Consider the following 23,084-nt stretch of genomic DNA (forward strand, 5'->3'; position numbering starts at 1 on the left):
AATATTTATTGCGGCTTGTTTAGAATGCTGGGATGTGAAGTGAGAAGAGGTGTGGGCCGCTGCAGACTAACAGACAAGGCTTTGTGTTAACTGTTTGTTTTTATTCACCACATGGGGTGGTGTGTGAGAAGCGTCTAGAGAATCTGTATGTGTCTGACCTCTGTGTCTGTGTTTATGGACACAGGCACATCTGGTAATAGTATAAGCCGGAGAAAAACACTCCGGACAAACTTGGCCAACCCAGGGATGAGTGCAGGGAAATGAAGGCTTCAAAAGCTAATGCTTGTTACTCCATTAACTGTATAAGAATGAGAGCCAGAAAGATGGTGACAGAGTGCAGAAGTAGGCTCCACAACTGTTAGCTACACACTAATGTCTTAATTGGATTTGCAATTTCACCATATGAAACATCCTGTAGCATTAGTTTTTTTACATAACATAACATCTTTACATGGTTTCAATACAGTCTTGGGAGCATGTGTGCGGTTTTACAGTTTTTCTAATGAATTTCAGGAATATTTTCAGCTTTGGAATGATGACTATTAGAACATCAAAGGCAAATCAATTAAAAAGGCTGTATTTCATGAATACCTCAAATTGTGAGGCTTGTTGATGAGACGTGTACTATTATTTTTCTTAGTGATTTGACTAATGATTTTCATATAAGGGACAGTAAATGGGCCAAAAACAAATATAAAATGGGATCTAAGAGAAACTAGAATATCATAGACTTCGGGTTAGGCTTTTCATCATTCGAAAAGTGTTTTTGTAAAGGAGATCATGTAAACTTTTAAAACCCTGCATTTTGAAACATTTAAGCTGTTTTCCTCACAAGTGGAGGTTAGACTTTAGGGCAGTTTAGCTGTTTGATTTCCTAGATAGTGCTTTAAAGTAAAAAAAAAAAAAAATGTTTTGTGGTCTTTGGCGTAAATGATCCCTCTCTGTGCTCAGGAGCACAAATATCGGGAAACCTGCTGGACTGCGCATTTTCATGCTCCAGAGACAGCGTGTGTCACACTCACGTGAAACACAGGTGCAACACTTTATATGATTGCCACGATATACTGTATACTTTCATATCACACAGCCCTACATGCAACCACTCCAAACATCTTGGCAACCACTCAGCATTGTCCTAACAACCACCCAGCACAACCTAGCAACTGCACAACAACACGTTTTCCCACAGAACACCATTGCAACAGCATTGCAACATAATAACCAGCCAGAACAACCTAGCAATTGCACAGCATCATGGTTTAACTCAGAACACCTCATCAACCACATGACAATGCCCTGCCAACCACCCAAAACAACCAAGAAACTTTACAACATGTTTCCCCTCAGAACAACTTAGCAACTGCACGGCAAGACCCTAACAACCACCCAGAACAACCAAGCAACTGCACAGCAACATATTTCCACTAGGAACAATTCAGGAACTAAATGGCAATGCGCTAACAACCACCCAGAACAACCTAGACATTGCATAACAACATGCTTCCAAACAGAACAACCTAGCAACCACATTGCAACAACCTAACAACCACCCAGAACAACCTAGAAACTGCATAACAACATGCTTCCAAACAGAACAACCTAGCAACCACACTGCAACACCCTAACAACCACCCAAGACACCCTAACATTATGGCTAAAGGTCTTATTATTTTTCTTCTTCAAAAAAAAAAAACATTGCTTATAATAAAAAATAAAGTTCAAAATGTTCATTTATAATTGTTACAACCAACCAGCTGAGGTTTCTATACACATTATATTGTGAAAGTTTGGTACAGTACTGAGCCTGTCTACCACTGTTTCCATGGCAACAAGTGTAAATAAATGGGGATTTATTGGGGTTAAAATGAGTGGCACTCCTTGCGAAATAAATGGAAAAGTTGAAGCACTCAGTAAAACTAAATCAAAACTGTCATCACTCAGGCCCTGGTGTTAAGACGTGTCCTGTATTTATGTCCCAGCACTGGTGAAAATCAACACTTGTCTTAATCCAGCCATTTGGCCCAAATATATCAGAGAGAGGCCTGTCTCTCAAAACACTGGAAATTCTATATTTCTCAGTAAAATGTTTACTGGAAGCGGAGACATTCATCAATGTCACTCTGTTGCTTAAGTTGCTGTAAGCGTTAAACTATAGAGCAGCCTGCCAGTTCCACGATAACAGCTCAAAATAGAAATGTGGGCAATGCTTCCATTGAATTAAACACAATAGCAAAACTCAGCGAGCTATTCTTTGTGCAACGCTTTTAAGTAATGAATCACCATGGTTCCCAGGCATCAACCATAAATGTACACACACACACAGGGGGGGGTTGTAAAAAGGTTCAAAACGTTTCTGGCTCGACATCTGTCATTATTTAACAAATATTAGTATAAAAAGGCATCAGCAACAATTCTTATGAATTGGTTATGAGGTTAAGAAAATGTATTTCTAATTAGGCAGTGTAATAGCTTTCAATCAACCCTATGAGATATAATTTTAGTCAATTTCTACTGTAGTGTGTCAATAGGGCAGACAGTGAAAAGTGCAGGCCTGTGATAACTAGCTAAGTGGATACGAGACCTTTCATCAAGGGCACCTATGAAGGCTGTCCATGAGTCAGCTTAGTGAGAGTTACAGCCGGGTGTGGCTTTTATACTCTCCTCTCATAACAGAACGTGTAAGGTAAAAATACTAAGAATATTACAATACATTTAAAAATAGCATTTTTCCACAAGTGTGGGAATAAAAGGTTAATCTTTATAAACTAGAAGACCATGTTACTTTCCCTGAACAAAGTTTGAGGTACTTAGGGTCTTTATGTCTTCAATCAAGTCTATTGAATAGGAAAAGGGAACAAGTTTATCATCAGATGATTATTTCCTGTTTACTGGTGCTCATACTATGAGGTTACAGTGACATGGGATGCCCAGAATATGGCCAAAAGTGTAAGAGCACCCCCTTCTAATTAATAGGTCTGGCTAGACCTCTTAATGCCAGTGTAAACAGATTTTAAAGCTACGGCATACAATGACAATCTAGAGAAGTTTCTCTTTTCCGATACAGTGTGTCTATGTTTGGCATATGACATCCGAATTTGGCATGATTCCCTTTGAGACAATAGAGAGTGTTCCTGATGTCCCGTTCGACTAGTCTTTGAATAAGTGGTCCTCAAATGCAAAACATTTTAAAATGCTAATTGTGTGAACTGTCAGATCTCCTTCATTGCTGAGGCAAACTGCTTATTAACCAACCCTGAGATCTCCCCAAGGTGACATTCACCTGTGCAACTGAACATGTAGCAGTAATTTAGTTGTCAAAATGAAACTCCTTTAATCTAATGCTTTAAAATAGGGCTTTGAAACAGTAAACATTTTAAAACTAATTAATCGCACAGTTTTCTGTTATTAATCGCAATTAAATTATGGCACATTATATATTACAACAAACATTTAAAAAAATCATTATAAATATATTTACATGATACTTTGTCTCAAAGAACTTGCAAGAAATTGGTTACTCATCAATTTCTTTATTTAAATAGGTTAAAATGTTCAGATCAGATCAGTTCTTTGAGTTAATCGGACACATTTTCACAGGTATAATCTTTGATACATGTACATGTATACATGCCATAAAATCAGTGGACATGTTGAAATTACAATTTGGGCAAAATCTTCAGGTGTTTTAAAGTAGACTTTTTTTTAATTAAAGCATCAAATAGTAGTTATGTTTCATTCCTCCTGACTGCCAGAGGTGGTGCTTAAGCACTAACGGATTATCGCAGCACCAGCTAGATAGGTCGAGAGAATATACCAACAAAGTCACGTAATGACGTAGACTGAGCCTCGAGGATAATAGCCACATTAGCTCAGCATTCAGCTTCTTTTGCTTTCTCGCCTGATAGAGGTCATTATTCTTCATGTGATACCGCACTGTCAAGTGCAGCTTATTAGAGCAGATAAGTATCGTCCTCGCAATCTGTAACAGCTCGCTCCTAAAATATTTGGATCTAGATTGGATTATTTTGTCAGTGTTTGGTGAGTTTTGTTTTTCATTGGATATACTTTCACAATCTGTCAGTAACACTTAGTGTTTCTCTGTACTATCCGGTGGCTAGGGATTACTGCACTGATAAATTTGCTGTTCCCCACTAACTTAATTGTCAAAATCTCTATTTGGATTTTTGTGACACACTGTGCTCCTTGGTGCAGTCCGGTGGCCAGTTATTAGAGTGTGGATATATTCTTTTTAAAATAATTTTTGCTAGCATTCCTTGCTGAACTGCCTTTCACAGGATGTTCATTCTGGTGTTTCAGCTATGGGGGGTTCTTGTAGGGATTTAGTTCAGTCATCAGGACAGGCTCTGTCCTCTTCGGACGACTCTTTGGCTGTGCTTCAGATGGCGGAAGTCAGTTTTCAGCCTCATCATTGGCAGTTGCCAGGGGGACTACGCAACCTGGAGTTAAGTGCCTTGCTCAAGGACACAATGGTGGTGGCTGTGGGGCTTGAACTAGCATCCTTCTGATTACCAGATTACCAGTTATGTGCTTAGACCACTACACCACCACTACACCAGTTGCACCCATAAAGCCTGTGGTCCTTGTGCCGGCGGTAGATCTTTTTTCAGTGCAACACCTACAATACTGGAGGAGCACAAGAGTTGATCCCTGGGTTTTGACTACACTGAGCAGGTGGTATGTTCTACAGTTTCAACAAGTTTTCGAAGATTGTCCCTACAGTGGTCAGGAATGCAGTTGGTTCAGTGGCTCTCTCAGAAGTTTGTTCTCTTTTAGAGAAGGGAGCCATAGAAAAGGTTCATCCCCTCATTCAAAGTGAGTGTTTTTATTCAACATATTTTCTAGTTCTAAAAAAATACGCTGACTTTTTGAATATTATGTGCATCTGACGTTCTTCAGTCTGTCATGAGGGAGGATTGGTTTACAAGCGTTAACTTGAAGACATATACTTTCATGTTCCGATTGCACCTCAGCACAGGAGTTTCTTCGATTCAATTTCGAAAACCAAGCTTGCCAATCTAAGGTCCTGCCCCTCGGGTTTTCATGAGGTGCATGAGTGCAAGTCTATATTCTCTATGGTCCAGAGGAATGCGGATCCTTCCTTATTTGGACGACTGGCTGCTTTGTGCCCCCATAAGGCATCAAGGTGTCCACGACACCAGACTGCTTTTAGAGCATGTGCAGAAACTGGGTCTCGCGGTTACTTTCACTGGGATGACTCTGAACTCTTGTGCAATGTCTGCCACTCTGTCACATACTCGGGCTGACAATATTGTGTCTACTGCCACTGTCCACTGGGCTTGCTCCACCCTCAGGCCTCTTCAGCGGTTGAACAACAGTGTGTAGTTGAACCCCACCAGACATCGTCATCAGTTGATCATTGTTTCCCACAGTTGAGTTCATGCATTGACACAATGGAATCACGGGGGTATTTTAGTGATAGGTGTACCTCTAGGGGTCATTCCTTCTCAACGGGAGGTGGTCACAACCAATGCTTCCATCATGAGATGGGGTGCAACATGGAATCACAGGGGTATTTGTGGCCATTGGTCTCAAGATCAGTCCACATCAACCTCCTGGAGTTACACGTGGTTTTGCTAGCCCTACAATATTTCTTGCCAGATCTGGCAGGCCATCATGTGCTCATTCGGTCTGACAACACATCAACAGTGTTCCACCTGAACCATCAGGGTGGCACAGAGTCGCTCAAGTCCTTGCATCTGACTCACAAGATTTTTCACATGGTCTCTTCCCCGACTAGCATCACTGAGTGCAGTTCACCTCCCGGGGTCAAGCAATCAGGTAACAGATGCTTTATCAAGGGATATTCTGCATCTGGGAGAATGGAGGCTTCACTAGGATGTGGTTCAGAGCATATGGCATCAGTTCAGCGAAGCAGAAGGGGATCTTTTCACCTCAGAGGTGACCACACATTGTCGCATGTGGTTTGCAAGGACAGAGACATCCAACCTGTTTAATGTCTCACCTGTGACCGAACTGCCTAATTTATACATTTCCTCCTATTCCACTGATGAGGGAGACATTACACAGGATCTCCCTGAGCAACCAAAGGGTGCTCCTTGTAACACCCCGATGGCCAGTCAGGCTTTGGTCTTCCCTTCTGAGACTATTGGTGGGCAGACCGTGGCAGCTTCCGCTACGGAAGGATCTGCTATCGCAGATGGATGGCAGGGTTTGGCAAACGGAACCAGCCTGTCTGCAGCTTTGGTTTTGGCCTCTGGGACTAATCCTCTTCTAACTGATTGTGAACATGCTGTTGTTCATACTATTGCTAGTGCTAGGGCTGCATCCACATGTCAGCTCTACACTGCACAATGGAAATTTTTGTCTTCATGGTGCAGGGATCGTGGGTTGGATCCTACACACTGTGAGGTTTCATGAGTTTTTATTTTTTTGCAACATCTATTGGATGCAAGCAAGACAGCTACCACATTAAAGGTATAAGTTGCAGCCATTTCTGCTTATCATGTAACAGTTCATGTTCATATATATATCGTGGAGGGAACAAAACGAATGAATTCATACACATTATGTATTTTCCCAGACAACGAAATACCCGACCGGTATGAATGCACAAATGTAGTAGCTTCTCAAACTCCAGAGAGATTTTGACAGCTGTTGTAAAGCCATCTTTCAAATAGTTGAACAACACACATTTTAAATGCACTTATTTTTTTTCCAGTATCTTGGTCGACGAAGACTCTTCTCATTGACTATTAGTCGACTATCAGGGGCAGCCCTACTGTCTTCATCAGAGTCTGGATAAACAAATTAGCGAACTGAAATTGACTGTCGTCAGATGATTTCTAGGAAGCTGATGTGGTCTTCAAGTACTATGCACTTAATTGGTGCCACATGCTTTGAGTGTACTATGCTGCTACAGACTGACTTTTTTTCACAACACTTTTAATGTGTCACTTGCACAAAAAGAAAACTTTGAAAATTCTAATTATTCATTCTGCTCCTTGTGTTTCACAGAACTGGTAAAAACTGCACTAGCTCTTGACAACATCAATTCTTTTTCAGCACAAATGATTATCTAAATCTATGATTATCACTACAGACTGTAAACAAGGGCAATATTTAAAATTTTTGGGGGTACTGTCCTTTTAATTATAATAGTGATCAACACATCACTAAACCTAGAGACGACACAAAAGATTTCAGGTTTTCAGGTTCTCTGAACTCGTGCAGTGATACGAAATTGGTTTAGTTTAACTCGGTATGGTTTGAGAGACAGACCTATATGCTGAAGCCCCTCAATATCGATGTTGTCTTCACCATCTCTCTCTAACACACACACTCGGTGTGTGCAGATCAAGTTTATTTGGACTTTGGGGTGGGTGTGTGTTTAGGGGGAGAGAGGAACATCTTGTAGCCACCTGTGGGATCTCAGTGCTGTGGGATATTTTCTTTACATAATGACAGCTGACATGGCCATGCCCAGTGAAATCACTGCAAGCATGTACCCAAATTAACAAATAAACTACGAGACAGCCTTTGCTTGCTGCCGACTCCAACTATGGAAATCCAAGGAAGCTCCATGAAGCCGAACTATGTTTAGCATGAACAATGCACCACAGTACAGATGTGGACACATCACTGTATGCTCTGCTAAAGATGTGTTGTGTTAGATGAAGATCTGCAGGTGAGGACTGATGGTGCGTTCACACTGACAGCAAATGAAACATTGGAGATTACCAAGCTTCTGTACTGTTATTAGTTAGTAGGCGTCATCACAAGGGTTGGACAAAATTCAGAATGTAAGGATTGGCAGTCTTTCAATTAATGAGTTGGAAAGTAAATTCAATTGGCTATGTCCCACGTGATGTTGAATTGGAATATAAATTTGAAATATAAAATTGTTGAATTGAAAGAAGAATTTACTGAACTGCAATTCTACGAAATTAGGGCAAGAACATATAACTTGGGTGCTCTGTTTAATGTTCGAATTTTTTAAGTATGCCTCACGTTGCTTGTCTTAATTTTAAAGACTTTGGGGTAAATTAGAGTATTCCTTAAAATATAAAGTATTCTTCTGTCATTCTCATTGTCATATTTGAGTTGTCAATTCTTCTCAAGTAATCTAATTAATCACAATTTATCAATATTTGCAGAGAAAGGTTAAAAAAATAAAATAATAATTCAATATATAATGATTAAATAATTGTAAATATAATATATAATACATACAAAATATACCATTATTTCAAATAAAATGATTGCTACATGTTCCAAACAAAGTTGGGACAGTTGAATGTTTTCCACTGTGTAACATCACCATTTCCTCCAATAACACTTAAGCATTTTGGCACCAATGACACAAGTTTATTGAATGTCCAAGTTAAAAGGTTTGCTGTGTAAAAGCATTAGCTGAGGGAGAATTACTTTTATGTATTTCTTTCACAATCAGCCATGACTAATTTAATCCATGAGTGAAAATGTCTAATACAAGAATGGTTACTGAGACTAAGTGAGTAGTATTCAGCTGGTCATGTGATTCTAAAATGGCAGCTCCCATGGGGGTGCCCCTGCCCCATGTAGAATAAAACAGATTTGATATGGTTACTGATATGACTAAAGTCCTCATCTCATGTGAGGGCTCATGATTTTATACATATGTTTCAAAATTACAATTCATTTCTTTAGGAGTTTCTTTTAATGGGGAAAAAAATTACTGGGTGCACCTTTAAATTATATATTATATATCAAATTGTAATATACATACCACAGATTATTATTAATATGATATGTGATCTCATGTTTCTATACCCCTTGTGTTGTGTGTAACATAATAACATGTTCACAGGTCATTCATAAAGAAAAAAAAAGTTTTTTAAACTAGTCATTGCAGGTAGATTCTTTGAATTTCAATCAATTTTAATTCTACTAACTTTAATTCAAATGACAGTTTTGCATCATACCTCAATTCAAATAGAATTTAGGAATTGGAATGGAATTTCTTATTCAAACCAAATCATCAACTCCCATTGAAAAGGAATGACCTCCAGTCACTTTGATGCAGCAAATAGACAGTGTGAACGTCCATTGAACTATGTCTGGACTCTAGTGGATGAACCTCATCAGCCTTTTTCAACTGACATGAGATAAAAGAAGTTAATGTTGCATCAATGGTACAATGCTACAACATAATGAACAAACTCAAAAATGGCTAGCTCATAAAGTGAAAAACAAAGAGTCAAGAAGGGATGACTAGCTTTCACATTAGGGCCAGAGTACATTGGGTGTAATGGGGAACAAATGGGACAGGCCACAGAATAATGAGAATAGTGCTGTTGTATGCTGGGAAACGGCCTGTGCACAATAAACTTGTGCACTGTAAAAGCCCCTGCTTTAAGGAAAATGTCTCAGGAACATAGTAAAATAATTGACAGGTATGGTACATTGGCATTCGTCCCGTTAAAACGAGGCCTAGAACCAAAAATGTACACATGCCCAAACAAACAGAGTGTGCATGTGGAATGGCAAAAAAAGGGAAGTTGTAGCAAATACATCGATATTTTGCTGGGCAGTCTAGTATATAGTGTAACAGTGCCTGACAAGTGCCAAAAGTATTTTTCCCATAATTCTTCATAAAATTGTTCTAAGCCAAGAACCAAACCATCCATCTCTGAGGTGAATCGTTTCTTTAAAAACTTTGATTTGAAGGAGATCATTATTTGAATAGCAGACAAAAATGCATTCTACATTCATGAACTACATTCCCATTGCAAATGACATAATGAAATATCAAACAGTGGAAAAAGCTACTATTGATTTAGTATTTACATTATCTGCATGCCTACCTTTGTAATGAGTGTTCGGTACTCCTCAACCTGATGGTCATTGTTATGACATCCGGCCAGTAGCTGCCACACCTCCCCTCTCAAGGCCTCTGGGACACCACTTCGGACCAGTGCCGGCAACTGTTTTGGCCGAACCGCCAAGTTCAGATGCCTGAAGAAACATTAGGGACTCATGGTTACAGCCTGAATTATAGTACAATCACATTTAAGACATTCATACTGTGTTTGCACTTTGAAACAATGGGGAACACAATGAATGTACGATGACAAAAGTGTTACACCATGTTCCAACCAGATGCAATAGGATTCCAAGGACAAGCAATTTGTCCGTCCACACTCAACGTTGTGCAGCACAATCACAGCATATTTGGTGTTTAATGTACAGCTATGAGGAGCAGAATTCTGGACCAATGAGACTTCACAGTGGGCGGGACTTTTCTGCACGTATAAGTAATAAAAACCAAGTGATCGACAGAATGTCCAGTGGTTCGTTGCTTGTCACAGTCTCAGCTGGTTAGGACAAAACAAAAAAGATATACACTCACAAGCATTTTATTAGGAACATTATGGTCCTAACAAAGTGCCTGACGCGGTCTTCTGCTTTTGTAGCCAATCTGCCACAAGGATGGACGTGTTGTGCATTCTGAGAGTCTATTCTGCTCACTATAATTGCACAGAGTGGTTATCCGAGTTACCGCAGCCTTTCTGTCAGCTTGAACCACTCCGGTCATTCTCTGTTGACCTCTCTAATCAACAAGGCTTTTCTGTCTGCAGAACTGCCGCTCACTGGATGTTTTTTGGTTTTGCTACAGTTCTGAGCAAACATTAGAGACTGTTGTGTGTGAAAATCCCAGGAGATCAGCAGTTACAGAAATTCTCAAACCAGCCCGTCTGGAACAAACAATCATGAACATTAACTGAAGCTCCTGACCCATATCTGCATGATTTTATGCACTGCACTGGTGCCACACGATCGGCTCATTAGATAATCACATGAATATGTTGAACCTAATAAAGGGGTCGGAGACTGTATTTTTTCACTTGTAGCTTTAACACGCTGCATTTGGTTAGGACACATGTTTGGTCTGACACATTGGTTGGTCGCTGTCATGTCAACCAGAAGGCTCCTTCTTGTCTAAGTGGGCTATTCTTGGCCAGAATAAGTTCCAGCTTCACAAAAATTTGACTGATACAATTTTTGTTGGATTAAAGCATAAAACATGACACTTTAAAAATACAAATGATCATTTTTTGTCCTGCTGCAATCAAACGTTTAAAGTGCATGTAAACATCCCGAGTGTAGAAGTAATTCTGGAATGCAATGTCATCTATTTATGTGAAGAGCTGCGAGGAACCTTTAACTCATGAAGAGGATTGGATAATTCTGAGACACAATTGTAACCTGCTGCAGGCATAATCTCTGATTGAGCAATGCGTTTATGAGCACACATTGTATTTGTTTATGGAATACTGTGTCATAATGTCACAGTTGCCAAGAAAAGTGCATACTTCCAGTGTTGCAACATGAACATTTCTGGCAAGGAATTTTAGTGTGGATATTACCCAGCCAATCACTCAAAGCTGGCAAACTCAAATGGGATTACTGCTGCATACGGTTTCCTCCAATAAAAAACAATGAATATCAGTGCAACAAATCTTTAAGACATTAAAATGATACTGTCATTAGGATGAGTTACTAATGAGTGAATAAGTCCTTTTATAAATCCGTAATGTCAGACTTTGAGCTATGAAACATGGGGGCAAATATTTTTAAGGCAATAGTTCAACCAAAAAAGGAAATTCTGTCAACATTTACTCACCCTGATGAAACCCATATGACTTTCTGTATTCCATTGAACAGAATAGATGGCATTCTGAAGAATGTTTACATAATGCTCTTTTCTAAGCAACAAAATCGTACTTTTGGCATCGCTGATGTCAAAATCTTTTTTCAAAGTTTTTATACGGCAAATCTACATGTGTATGCGTGAATGAGAATACATTCGGATTACATTTTAGTCTATTGCTCACACAAAGCTTTCGCACGGCTTCAGTAGACTTCTTAGTGCAAGTAAAATAGTGCACAAGTCATGTGGACTAATTTTAAGGAACTTTTATTGAACTTTTTTTGTCATTTTTGGAGCTCAACAGCCAGCAATTTCATTGTATAGAAAAGAGAAGCATGAACATTCAGCATAATGTCTATTTTTGTTTTTGGAACAACATGAGGGTGAGTAACAACAAGGAGCCTATGTTTATCTGCAAGCAATTTTCATTTTCAATTACTTTTGCCTGAGAAGTTAGAAGGAATCACAGCTGTTTCACTCTCAGTGAAAAACAGAGAGGATGTTAACTTCAATGTCAGATTACTCAGCACAAATTGAATTATACAAGGATGTTTGCAGAGGCATGACCACAAAATACCAAAATATTAACAAAAGCTAGACAATTAAAAATGGTTTGAAGAACATTTTGTCTTTGGGTGTGCAATTATGTAGTATCTGCAAAAAGAAAGATTGTAAATCACAATTTCCAAAACAAGGCAAGAGGGGGAAAGCGAGGGAACTACTAGATACAGATGTGAGCACAACACACACACACACACACACACACACACACACACACACACACAGCTGTGTTCTTCAGCAGTGCGGAGAGTGTCGCAAGCCATAATGAAATTACTGAGCTTAATTGAATTCATCTCGAGTTTTTGATTAACAACAATGAGAGTAATGGGAAGGGGGAAATAATCTTAATTAGACCCTTTATCTGTATTTGACCATTCCTCCCATCCCCTTTCCACTACTCCACATTAAAAAAGAAATCTCTCATTTACCACTCATGAATGAGTTCTTAAATTAGAAACGGTGTGTGTGTGTGTGTGGAGATAAATCTTTTTCGGACTGTTTGACAAATACAATTGCAAAATGGATTGCTGTGGACTGTAGGCCAATGGCAGGGTTATGTTAGATAATATGGAAATAAACACTATATTGCCTTTTAAAGCCACTTTTGTATGGTCTCTTTAATGATTTGCATGCCTGCCACAAAAATGTCATGCTTTTTAATAATCTGAATTATTACATTAATAATACCTATTATATTTATAATGATTATTTAATAAGTAATTTCATCGTTATATTAAATTGTTTTTATTTGAGGGCCTTTCTAAGCAAATATTTATATATGTGATTACTTCCTGGACGGCTCATTTGGCTCGCATGCCACTTACAGCGTATGACATGAGCGGCTATGGTGTGGCCGCTATACGTTAGGTTCCTGCTGCTCCTGCGCTGAAGAACTGAAGGCCATACCGTATGCAACTGAATATTAGCACTATATATTGTTGTAAAGCACTCACCATTTGGATAATAAATCTCCCCAAGTTTCCAGAATCTTTTCGCCACATTCCTTAGAAACATCTCCAGAGCCGCTTAGTAAGGGCTCATCATTATCTAGAGGAATAGACAGATAACAGACATAGGAATAAAGAGAGAGAAAGATGTTCTTATTAGTTGAGGTTCAATTAAAATCTCCATATTACCACATGTGAGGCTCAGGTGACAAAGTAACAATAATAATAATAATAATAAAAAAAAAACTAGATTATGACACTTGTTTGTGCAAAACTTGATCTGTGAGACTCAACTCCTAAGAACCCTCTGGACTGATTCCATCCTGGAAGTTTTCAGCTCAAATACAGTCACTGTGAATGTGAATGTGTACGTGTTCGGGGTGGGCCACTCACCTTTCTCCTCATCGTCCTCTGGTGGCGAGGACACCATCGAGCCAAGAGACCCAGAGGGCAGGATGCCGGGACTCGCCGTTGTCTTCAGCCTTTCTCTCTCCGTCTCACTCTCTAAACTCATCACTTCATACAGAGTGTCTGAGTTACTCTTCCTCTCCTTATTCTCCATCTGAGACCAGAGAGAGGACACTGTCAGATCTCACTCAAAGACTTTAGAGAGATGCAAATACCCAGCACTTTCTTGAATCAGAATCCTGAATCATACAATTATGAGCACTTTCATACCTTGGATGTGTCTTAAAACCAAGTGAGCTGACTATCAATAGTAGCCAGCAAAACAACTGCCATTAATATGAATGAGACAGCTAAGTGAATGAAAGCTCTTTCTAGGTATTATAGGCCTGCTTAGCTGTAACAATCTCCATTAACAGGATCTTTCCTATTGACGGATTCTCTGTGTTTCTAACAGAAGCAGGAGGAGTCAATTCATTCTAGTCGTCACTCACCGGTCTGAGTTTGAGATAGAAGGTCTCGGTGTAACTGCGTTTACTGAAGGGCCAGAAGAGCCTGTCGTTGGGTGAGCACACTCGAACCCGCGTCTCCAGCAGGAACCTCACGGGCTCCTCCACCTCAGTGATCACCAGATCCACTGCCGTTGTCATGTACATGAACGCATCTGTGTCATAGAAACAAATGACATTACATTAATGGAGGATGCTTCAATTAGGCAGTGTTTCTCAACTTCTGTGCACCCCATTGTGAAAGATAATAGTCAAAGATATTTCCTCCGGTACTTCTGCTGTAACGATGACAAAGCTGTTACATCTTCATTTATTTGCAGTTTTTAGCATTTTCTTTTAAGTTAGAATGTAAATATGCCTTATTTCAAATTATTCCTTGGCATCTTGTGGCCCCTTGAAAGCAGTGTTATTACAGTTATTAACATTTTTTATTTAGTTTTTATTTATATTTTATATTCAATTTGTCATTAAATGATTATAAATCATTACTAACTAATCTTTGGGGAGTATACAATTAAAGGGATAGTTTACCCAATAAAGATTTAAGTTATCTAATCATTTACTCATCCTCATGCCATCCTAAATGTGTATGACTTACTTTCTTCTGCTGAACACAAATTAAGATTTTTAGAAGAATATTTCAGCTCTGTAGGTCCTCGCAAAGCAAGTCAAAAGGGGACAAAACTTTGAAGCTCCAAAAAGCCAATAAAGGCAGCATAAAAGTTTTGCATATGACTCCAGTGGTTAAATCCATGACTTTAGAAGCGATATGATAGGTGTATTATATTTCCCAATGCCTTCTAGCACTCTGCGAACTAGTAAGTACTATTAAGTGTAATCAAGCTTGAAATCATAATTGTTCCTGTAGACTGCAATTGCAAGATGAACAGTGAAAAAGGAGTAACATTTTAGTCTGTTCTCACCCAAAACAGATTAGATCACTTCTGAAGACATGGATTAAACCACTGGAGTCTTATGGATAACTTTTATGCTGCCTTCATGTTCATGTACTTGCATTGTATGGACCAACAGAGCTGAAATATTCTTCTAAAAATCTTCATTTGTGTTCTGCTGAAGAAATAAAGTCTTATACATCTTGGATGGCATGAGTGTGAGTAAATGATAAGAGAGTTTACATTTTTGGGTCAACAATCCCTTTATCTTTTTGAGGTTTAAAATGTATGATTTTACTTCGATTTCACAGGTGGGCAAAGCAATGGTAAAGAAAATGACAAAAATTTTAGGTAAATCTAGTTAAGCTTATGAACAAGTAAAAACAAACTTAATGTTATGATGTGAAAGTGTAGAAGAAAATATACAAAATAATTTCTATATATATATATATATATATATATATATAGTGTATATACTGCATATGTATAAACTTTTCTCTAAAAAGTGAAAAAGGTCATTACCACCACACGTCATTGCAATCACACATTATATAAAAAAATTCACATTATCACACACTACTGTATTTCAAAATCCACTTAAAGGTTGACCAAGGCCATGATCAGATTGTTATTCTAGGACATGCATGTGGAAATATGCCTAATTGAAGAAAAAAACCCTAATACAGATTGTCAAAGCAAGGTCATATACTCAAGTCTTCGCAGGACGGCCATCATTACAGTGCCGATGAATTTCCTGCAATCCAACGTAGTGTCTAATCTAGTCACCTAGTACGAACTGAGCGTTCAATTTACCTTTGGGTGTCTCCTCGTTCACAGCCTGAAACTGTGGAGTGTTTGGATTCCAGCTCCCTGTGATGATGTAAGACTTCCCATCTGAACTCTTGCCCATTGATTCCTAACAGACCAACAGAAAAGAGTCAGTGAGGAGAGCCAAGGGAATAAGAGAATAAACAGAGAGAACAGAAACATAGTCAAACATAATTTTGACTTCATAAAATTTTAATTTGTGGCTATAAACCCAATGTGATTCACTCATGCCGAATTAAACAATTGGGAGCTGTCCCAGCCAAAATCCAGACAGCCGATTGGTTGGCATTGTCTGTGGAACAAATAGGATGGAGGACAACACTTCTGGGCTCGTGAAACATTAATACATGAGATTGTGTGGCCAATGAAAAAGCTGTTTCAGAAATCTGTGTTTATATGAATGTTACACAATTCTGTTTATAAGCCACAGGCTGTGTGTCACCTCCAGCATTCGGTTTTGAAGTGTTTGATGTCCCATCAGATCAATATTTGGGCGTGTTGTTAAAGCTGGTCTCTTGCACGTTTATCCTTGCCTGACCCCGATGATAGATTATGTGAGTTCTAGCTTACTCTGATTTAGCCGTGACTTTTTATTTTCCCAGAATGGAGGACCTTATTTGTTAATTTAGTTATCTAAATATGAAACTGTGTAAAGTATGGAAAGATCCGTCTTACGCCACCTACCAAGTCAAGCAGGTGCATGTCACTGTTCTTTACATTCTTTCCAGGGCTCAAGAGCAGACCAAAACACCTGTAAAATGCACACAAACACACACACACTTAAAGGGATAGTTCACCCAATAATACAAATGATGTCACCATTTCTCACCCTCATGTTGCTCCAAACCCGTAAGACTATCCATCCTTCTTGGACAAAACTTTAGTCTCCATCACCATTTACTTTTATTGTATGGAAAAGTCAACTAAAGTGAATGGTGACCAAGGCAAACATTCTGTCTAACATAGATTGATTGAGTAAACTTGTTCCCTCAATTGAATTACGTAATGGTATCTCAAAACTTGGAGTTCATATCGAATGAACTTAATTTAAGTTAAAGGGATAGTTCACCTAAAAAAGAAAATTATCTCATAATTTACTCATATACCATCCCAGATGTGTATGACTTTCTCTCTTCTGCAGAACACAAATGAAGATACAATGCAAGTGAAAGGTGAACAGAACTTTGAAGCTCCAAAAAGCACATAAATACAGCATAAAAGTAAACCATACAACTTCAGTGGTAAAATCCATTACTTCTGAACTGATATGATAGGTGTAGGCTAGAAAATGATAAAAATTTAAGTCCTTTTTTTTACTATAAATCACATTCTTCTATTGTTTTTGTGGCAATTCACATTCTTCATGCATATCACCACCTTCTGGGCAAGAAAGAGAATTTATAGTAAAAAAGGACTAAAATATTGATCTGTTTGTCACCCATCACCATATCGCTTCTGAAGTCAGTCTTATGGACTACTTTTAAGCTGCCTTTATGTGCTTTTGGAGCTTCAAAATTCTATTGTCCCTGTAGCATTGTATGGATCAACAGAGCGGAGATATTCTTCTAAAAATCTTCATTTGTGTTCAGCAGAAGAAAGAAAGCCATACATATCTAAAACGGCATGAGGGTGATTAAAATATGAGTGTATAAAAATTTCATTTTTGTGCAAATTATTCCTTTAAGATAACTAGATGCAAGTACACTTAACTCAGATTTGCTATTTAAATGTTGTTGTTTCAACTCAAATTTAGGTCATACAACAACACTGCTTAAATAATGATGAAAATATTATAACTTATTACAGGTCAATCAGAAAAAAAAACGTAATTCTCCAAAGAACTGCATTTATGCCTCTAGTTCAGTAGCACATGCACAAGGTGAGCTGAAATAGACTTAACAGGGCCCAACTTGGCCAAAGGGGACATCACACGAAACAAATATTTGTAACAAAACAACATAAATAATACTACAAAAGAACTAAAACATCTATAAATTTTTAATAACAACTATTTAAATGCCACCATATGTTCCCTTTGACCAAGAAAACATAAATAATTAAAAGCAAGGCATTGTGGGTATTCCCTATGGCCGCAATTTTGTACCCAACAGTTTGAGATATTAAAACTTAAAAATAAGTTTAAGGAACTTGGATATTTGTGTTATGAGCCCAAAACTTGATATTTCAAGTGAAGTTGAATTAATACAGCTTGATTTTTCCAGAAATGACAAGATTAAAGTTTACAGCGTGAAAATATTTTTTGCAGGTCATACATGTCTGAAACAAAATTCGGGTGAGTAATACATGGCAGAATTATCATTATTGGGTTAAATATCCCTTTAACTTAAACAGGACCTACAGAGGAACAAGACACATGAACTGCAAAACTTTATATTCACATGCCAATTTGTGGCTGCAAAGCCTGAGAAAACACAAAACCCAGCTGTGTGTTCATCCAGGGTTGACTTCGGTACACCACAACATCATTCACAATAAATGAAAAAAATATTCTCCATTTTCTCATGGCCCGAGAGGAACACTTGAGCTTTGAGGAGACATAATTCAGCACTTGTTTATCATTAATATATGAATTATTGTTTGTTATGGGAGATAGGGGGCTGTTCTGGACAAGGATGTCCTCTCGGTGAAGAGACCCTGTGTAACTGCAGAGAGAACATACCTCTCGATGGCCAGCTCTTTGTTGGACGTCTGTTGGACATAGATCACTATCTTCTTGTCCATGCCTGGCCGCAGTTTAAAGCTCTGCCTGTCCTTATCCTTTGACACAGCACTGTTGAACAAAGAGGAGTTTTCAAAAGCTTGGTTGGGTACATTTCACAAAAACGTCATATTTCATCCCAAAATGAATATAAAAAATACATAAAAAAATAATATTTCTTTGTAAAGAAACTGAAGCCTGTTTTTAGGACCAATATTTCTTTCTTTTTTTTTTTACATTATTTTCATGACTTCAGAACATTTTCCTCTCAAATTCTTATAACCATTATATGCCTAAACGTTTTACTTTCTCCCCATTTTGCTGTCCCCAATTTGGAATGCCCAATTCCCAATGCGCTCTAAGCCCTCGTGGTCGCGTAGTGACTCACCTCAATCCAGGTGGAGGAGGACGAATCTCAGTTGCCGGCGTGTCTGAGACCATCAATATTACCGGGACAGAGAAGTAATCCATAAGATTTCAGTGGTTAAATCCATATGTCCAGAAGCAATATAATAGGTGTGGGTGAGAAACAGATCAATATTGAAGTCCTTTTTTTTTACTCTAAATCTCCACTTTCACTTTTAGTTTACTTTAGCCTGTTTAGTTTCACTTTCACATGAGAAGTTGAAAGTTAAAGTGGAGATTTAGAGATTTAAACACTCAATATTTAAGTTTTTTTTTTTTTATAAATTCTCCTCCCTGTCCTGTAGGGGGTGATATACAAGAAGAATGTGAAAGTGAAAGTAAAGTGGGCAGGACGGATAATTTATAATAAAAAAGGACTTAAATATTGATCTGTGTCTCAAACCTATCAAATCATGTCTGAACACGTGGATTTAACCACTGGAGTCATATGAATTTATTTTATGCTCCCTGTAAGTGAATTTTGGAGCTTCACAATTTTGGCATCCATTCACATGCATTGTGTGGACCAACAGAGCTGAAATATTCTTTCAAACATTTTTATTTGTGTTGAAGAAAGAAAGTCATACACATCTGGAATGCCAGGATGGTAAGTAAATCATGAGTTTTTATTTTTAGGTGAACTATTCTTTTAAAATGAGGCACTATCAAATGCTTTTGTATGAAAATCAGTGATCACTGCATTCTTTAAAATATCTCCATTTGTGTTATGCAGAAGAAAGTCATATAAGTTTGGACAGACATGAGGGTGAGTAAATTATGTCAGAATTTCTTCTATTTCTACTAATGTGAACTATTCCTTTTACCAATACCACCACCACCACTAAGACATGCATAAAGTTGCCCCCTGTAAGGTATGTGCTGATGGTTAGTTGGAAAGGTCAAGACTTATTCTCTTCCTGGATGCCCATTACACTGCACAGCGCTTTTTAATATCTAGTCAATCAACAAAGAAAATATTCCTTTTAAAATGAGTTTTCCCCATTGTAGTACAGTGAAGTTCGGCTGTATAGTCAGTGTTAAGAAGATTTAAAGCATGATTAATGAGAGGAAACATGTGTCGACACTTATGGGGAGAAAGAGAGGGAGGCGGAAGATTTGTTCTATTTTTACCGTTTCCTTAATCAAAACAGGGCAGATGACTTCCGAAGGCTGAATATCATAAAATAACACCTAATTGAATTATGCGGTTAAAGACGACTAGGCTTTTGGAAGACTAAAATGAACTTGAATGGACTGGGAGAAGAAAAGTCATAGAGGGTCACCTAAATATGCCCTTCCCATCATCCTCTTTGATCTCCAGGCTGACGGTGAAGGTAAAAACGTCGCTGTCTGGCGTGAGGGGCGGAGCCTTGGCAGCAAGTGGTGCTTTATTGGCTGATCGTCGGAAGGCTGTGGCAAAACTGTAAAGTATTCGGCTGACCTTCAAAGAGAGAAACACACCTTTCTCAGTGATTGGATTCGAAACAGCATCCAGTGACAGAGGCTGAATTACAATGACTCACGGTCAGTCTGCTCTCAGGTTAACAACACCCTCATTAGCACAGATACAGATACTGTACAACTGCCTAAAGACTGCTCTTCGCTGGTTTGAATCATATTCGTGTGAAAGAGGGTATTTTATATCCATAGGTCACCATAAGTGCCATCCTTTCACAAGGTGTCCACCTAGGTTCTGTCCTTGGGCCTCTTCTTTTCTTTCTCTATCTGCTGGCAGGCACGACTGCGACAACCGATGGGCAAAAGGACATTTTGACCCCATTTATACCCTGTATTAACCTGTGTTTTAGGTGATCCACTTGAAACGGGATGCTCTAAAGACAGGTATAAACGGAGTCCAAAATTATTTAAGATGTCCACATTTGTAAACAAGTTCGGAGGTTGATGAAAGAAGTCAAAAACTCATGTGACCACCAGTTTTGGGTAAGTTATAAAAAATAAAACAATAAATGAATTATTAACTACTAATTACATCTCGTAGAGTGTAATTAGATTACTGTACTAATTACCCTGTCTGAAATGTAATTGCATTACTTATTAATAACAACCTTCTAAAACCCTTACCAACCTTGACCAGATGAAAAGGACAGACATGAAATAGTTCTATTAATTATTTCAAATAAATCATATAAAATCAAATAAATTATTCATGAACTAGCCAAGAATTTAAGAGGGAAGCATTAAATTAGAAAAAATAAATTTTAACATTAGACATTAAACTAAACTATTAAACTAAATGTTAAATTCACAATTGTTTTATATAGAATTGTTCTATACTCAATACAGTATTTAACACAATTACATCAGAAGTAACTGTAACTCAAATACTGAAAAATTAAGAGTAATCCCTTACATAACTTTTTTAATGAAAAAGTATTTACATTAAAGTGATTAATTACTTAGTAATGTATCACACCCAACACTGGTGACCACATTGGGCTCGTAGAATACACGGTCATCAATTAGAATCTGCAACTACTCACCAGTCAATCAACCAATTTGCTAAAACAGGAGATAAAACTTTGCTGTACCTACGGCTTTAAAACAAAATAACAGTCCAAGCAGTAAATTTGAAAAAGCAAATACTTGGGTGCAGGGCGATGAGCTTCAATCTTGTTGTGTGCATTTGGCTTAATGTTTTACTAAACACAAAGATTCACCTCTGAAATTCAAGTCAAAAATAAAACATTGGTTAACAATGGTCAACACGAGACATTAAGGAATGGTCTGCACAGCAGTGTTGATAACAGCCGAAAACCAATGTAATTTCTGAAGCAGTGCAAGTTGTTACATTTTGAAGAAAATTTTTTCTTTGATGTGCACTGATGAACAGTTCACAATAAGACCAGAAATGTGTATTATACAGGTACATAGGTTAAATTTAGATTTCATAGCTTTAAAATGAATGCCCCCTTCAAACTTTAATGAACTTTAACACACACACAAGCACGCAACACAAATTACAACTGCTTCAGTTACGATGCACAAATGCTAAGAACTAATTTAAGACTTAATTTAAGCCTACTGGCTGTAGTGTGTGTGTGTGTGTGTGTGTGTGTGTGTGTGTGTGTGTGTGTATAACAAGGACTGGATCATTGTTGGAGCATGTTAGGCCAAATTGAAGATTACAGCTGAGGCCTCGTCACACAGAAATCGAAGCAAAAAGTGTGATCCTCCAATGTGCAAGCATGCTTATTATCAATTAAAAACAAAGCTCCCTCTTCTGGTTGAAACCTAAAAGTGCAGTACAATTATCAGCAACGGGATGCTCTTTCTCCATGATAATATGGAGTATTGATGAAAAAAACAAAAAAACAAACAAAAAAGAAAACAATCCAAGATCATATCCATACCAAATGTCATTCCACTATTTCCTTAATCAACAGTTTTGTTCCAAAATCTAGTAAGCTACCTACCAAGACAGCAACAATAGTGTGTTCCTGACACAAAAGTCTGTACAATATACATTATAAAACAGTATTATGATACCTCGTTTTGTCAACAATCTAAGGAAGCATCACATGTGTGCATGGATAAAGCAATACCGGAATACATTATGACGAGCTCAGAGAACATTTTTATTTAAGATGGTGGAGTATATATATATATATAACATTGCAAAAAATATTTTATAAGTATTTGTTTGTCTTACCGCCTCCTGGATCTCACATCGGAAGACGTGGATGCGGAAGATCTCAGCGTTGTAGTGGCTCTCAGTGAAGGCGAAGCAGTCGCTTTCTGGTGTCCCGTCGTGGCCGCGAACACAAAAGAGGATCTTGTAAATGGGGTAGCTGGCAATCTCAGTGCTGCTCTGAGGGTCCAGTAACCTGGTGGGCATAAAAAAAAATGTTTTACATCAAGAAAAACTGTCCAGTTTTCATCTTGCAGATAAAAGTCTCAGAAACAAATACAGTATATACATACACTATTTTTATGATGCATTGCAATTTGTTTTCATGCAGATAATCTGCATACTTTGTGCATGTACACATAGTGCATTACTTGTAGTTGTAGTTCTATGACAGTATGCCATTATAAACATAGCCATCACCAGGGCTGGACTGGGAAGAGAAATCGGGCCGAGAATTTATATAGTAGCTGGCCCAA

At 38.1% G+C, this 23,084-nt stretch overlaps 1 protein-coding gene across 2 annotated transcripts in view; it reads right to left on the reverse strand.

The window, feature by feature from the left end:
* The window catches only part of LOC127635635 (rab GTPase-activating protein 1-like), a 129,532-nt gene that overhangs the window by 73,579 nt on the left and 32,869 nt on the right, over positions 1–23,084 (reverse strand). For both annotated transcript variants that reach the window (XM_052115799.1, XM_052115798.1), the window contains 9 exons: positions 22,630–22,804; positions 20,243–20,400; positions 18,516–18,626; positions 16,520–16,586; positions 15,821–15,923; positions 14,100–14,269; positions 13,594–13,762; positions 13,207–13,300; positions 9,846–9,996 (listed from right to left, as the gene is read on the reverse strand). In XM_052115799.1, coding sequence (XP_051971759.1) covers positions 9,846–9,996; positions 13,207–13,300; positions 13,594–13,762; positions 14,100–14,269; positions 15,821–15,923; positions 16,520–16,586; positions 18,516–18,626; positions 20,243–20,400; positions 22,630–22,804 — 1,198 coding nt within the window. The remainder of the gene's footprint in view (positions 1–9,845; positions 9,997–13,206; positions 13,301–13,593; positions 13,763–14,099; positions 14,270–15,820; positions 15,924–16,519; positions 16,587–18,515; positions 18,627–20,242; positions 20,401–22,629; positions 22,805–23,084) is intronic.

This window comes from Xyrauchen texanus, chromosome 43 (genome assembly GCF_025860055.1).
Source record: "Xyrauchen texanus isolate HMW12.3.18 chromosome 43, RBS_HiC_50CHRs, whole genome shotgun sequence".
In the NCBI taxonomy this organism is placed as follows: domain Eukaryota; kingdom Metazoa; phylum Chordata; class Actinopteri; order Cypriniformes; family Catostomidae; genus Xyrauchen; species Xyrauchen texanus.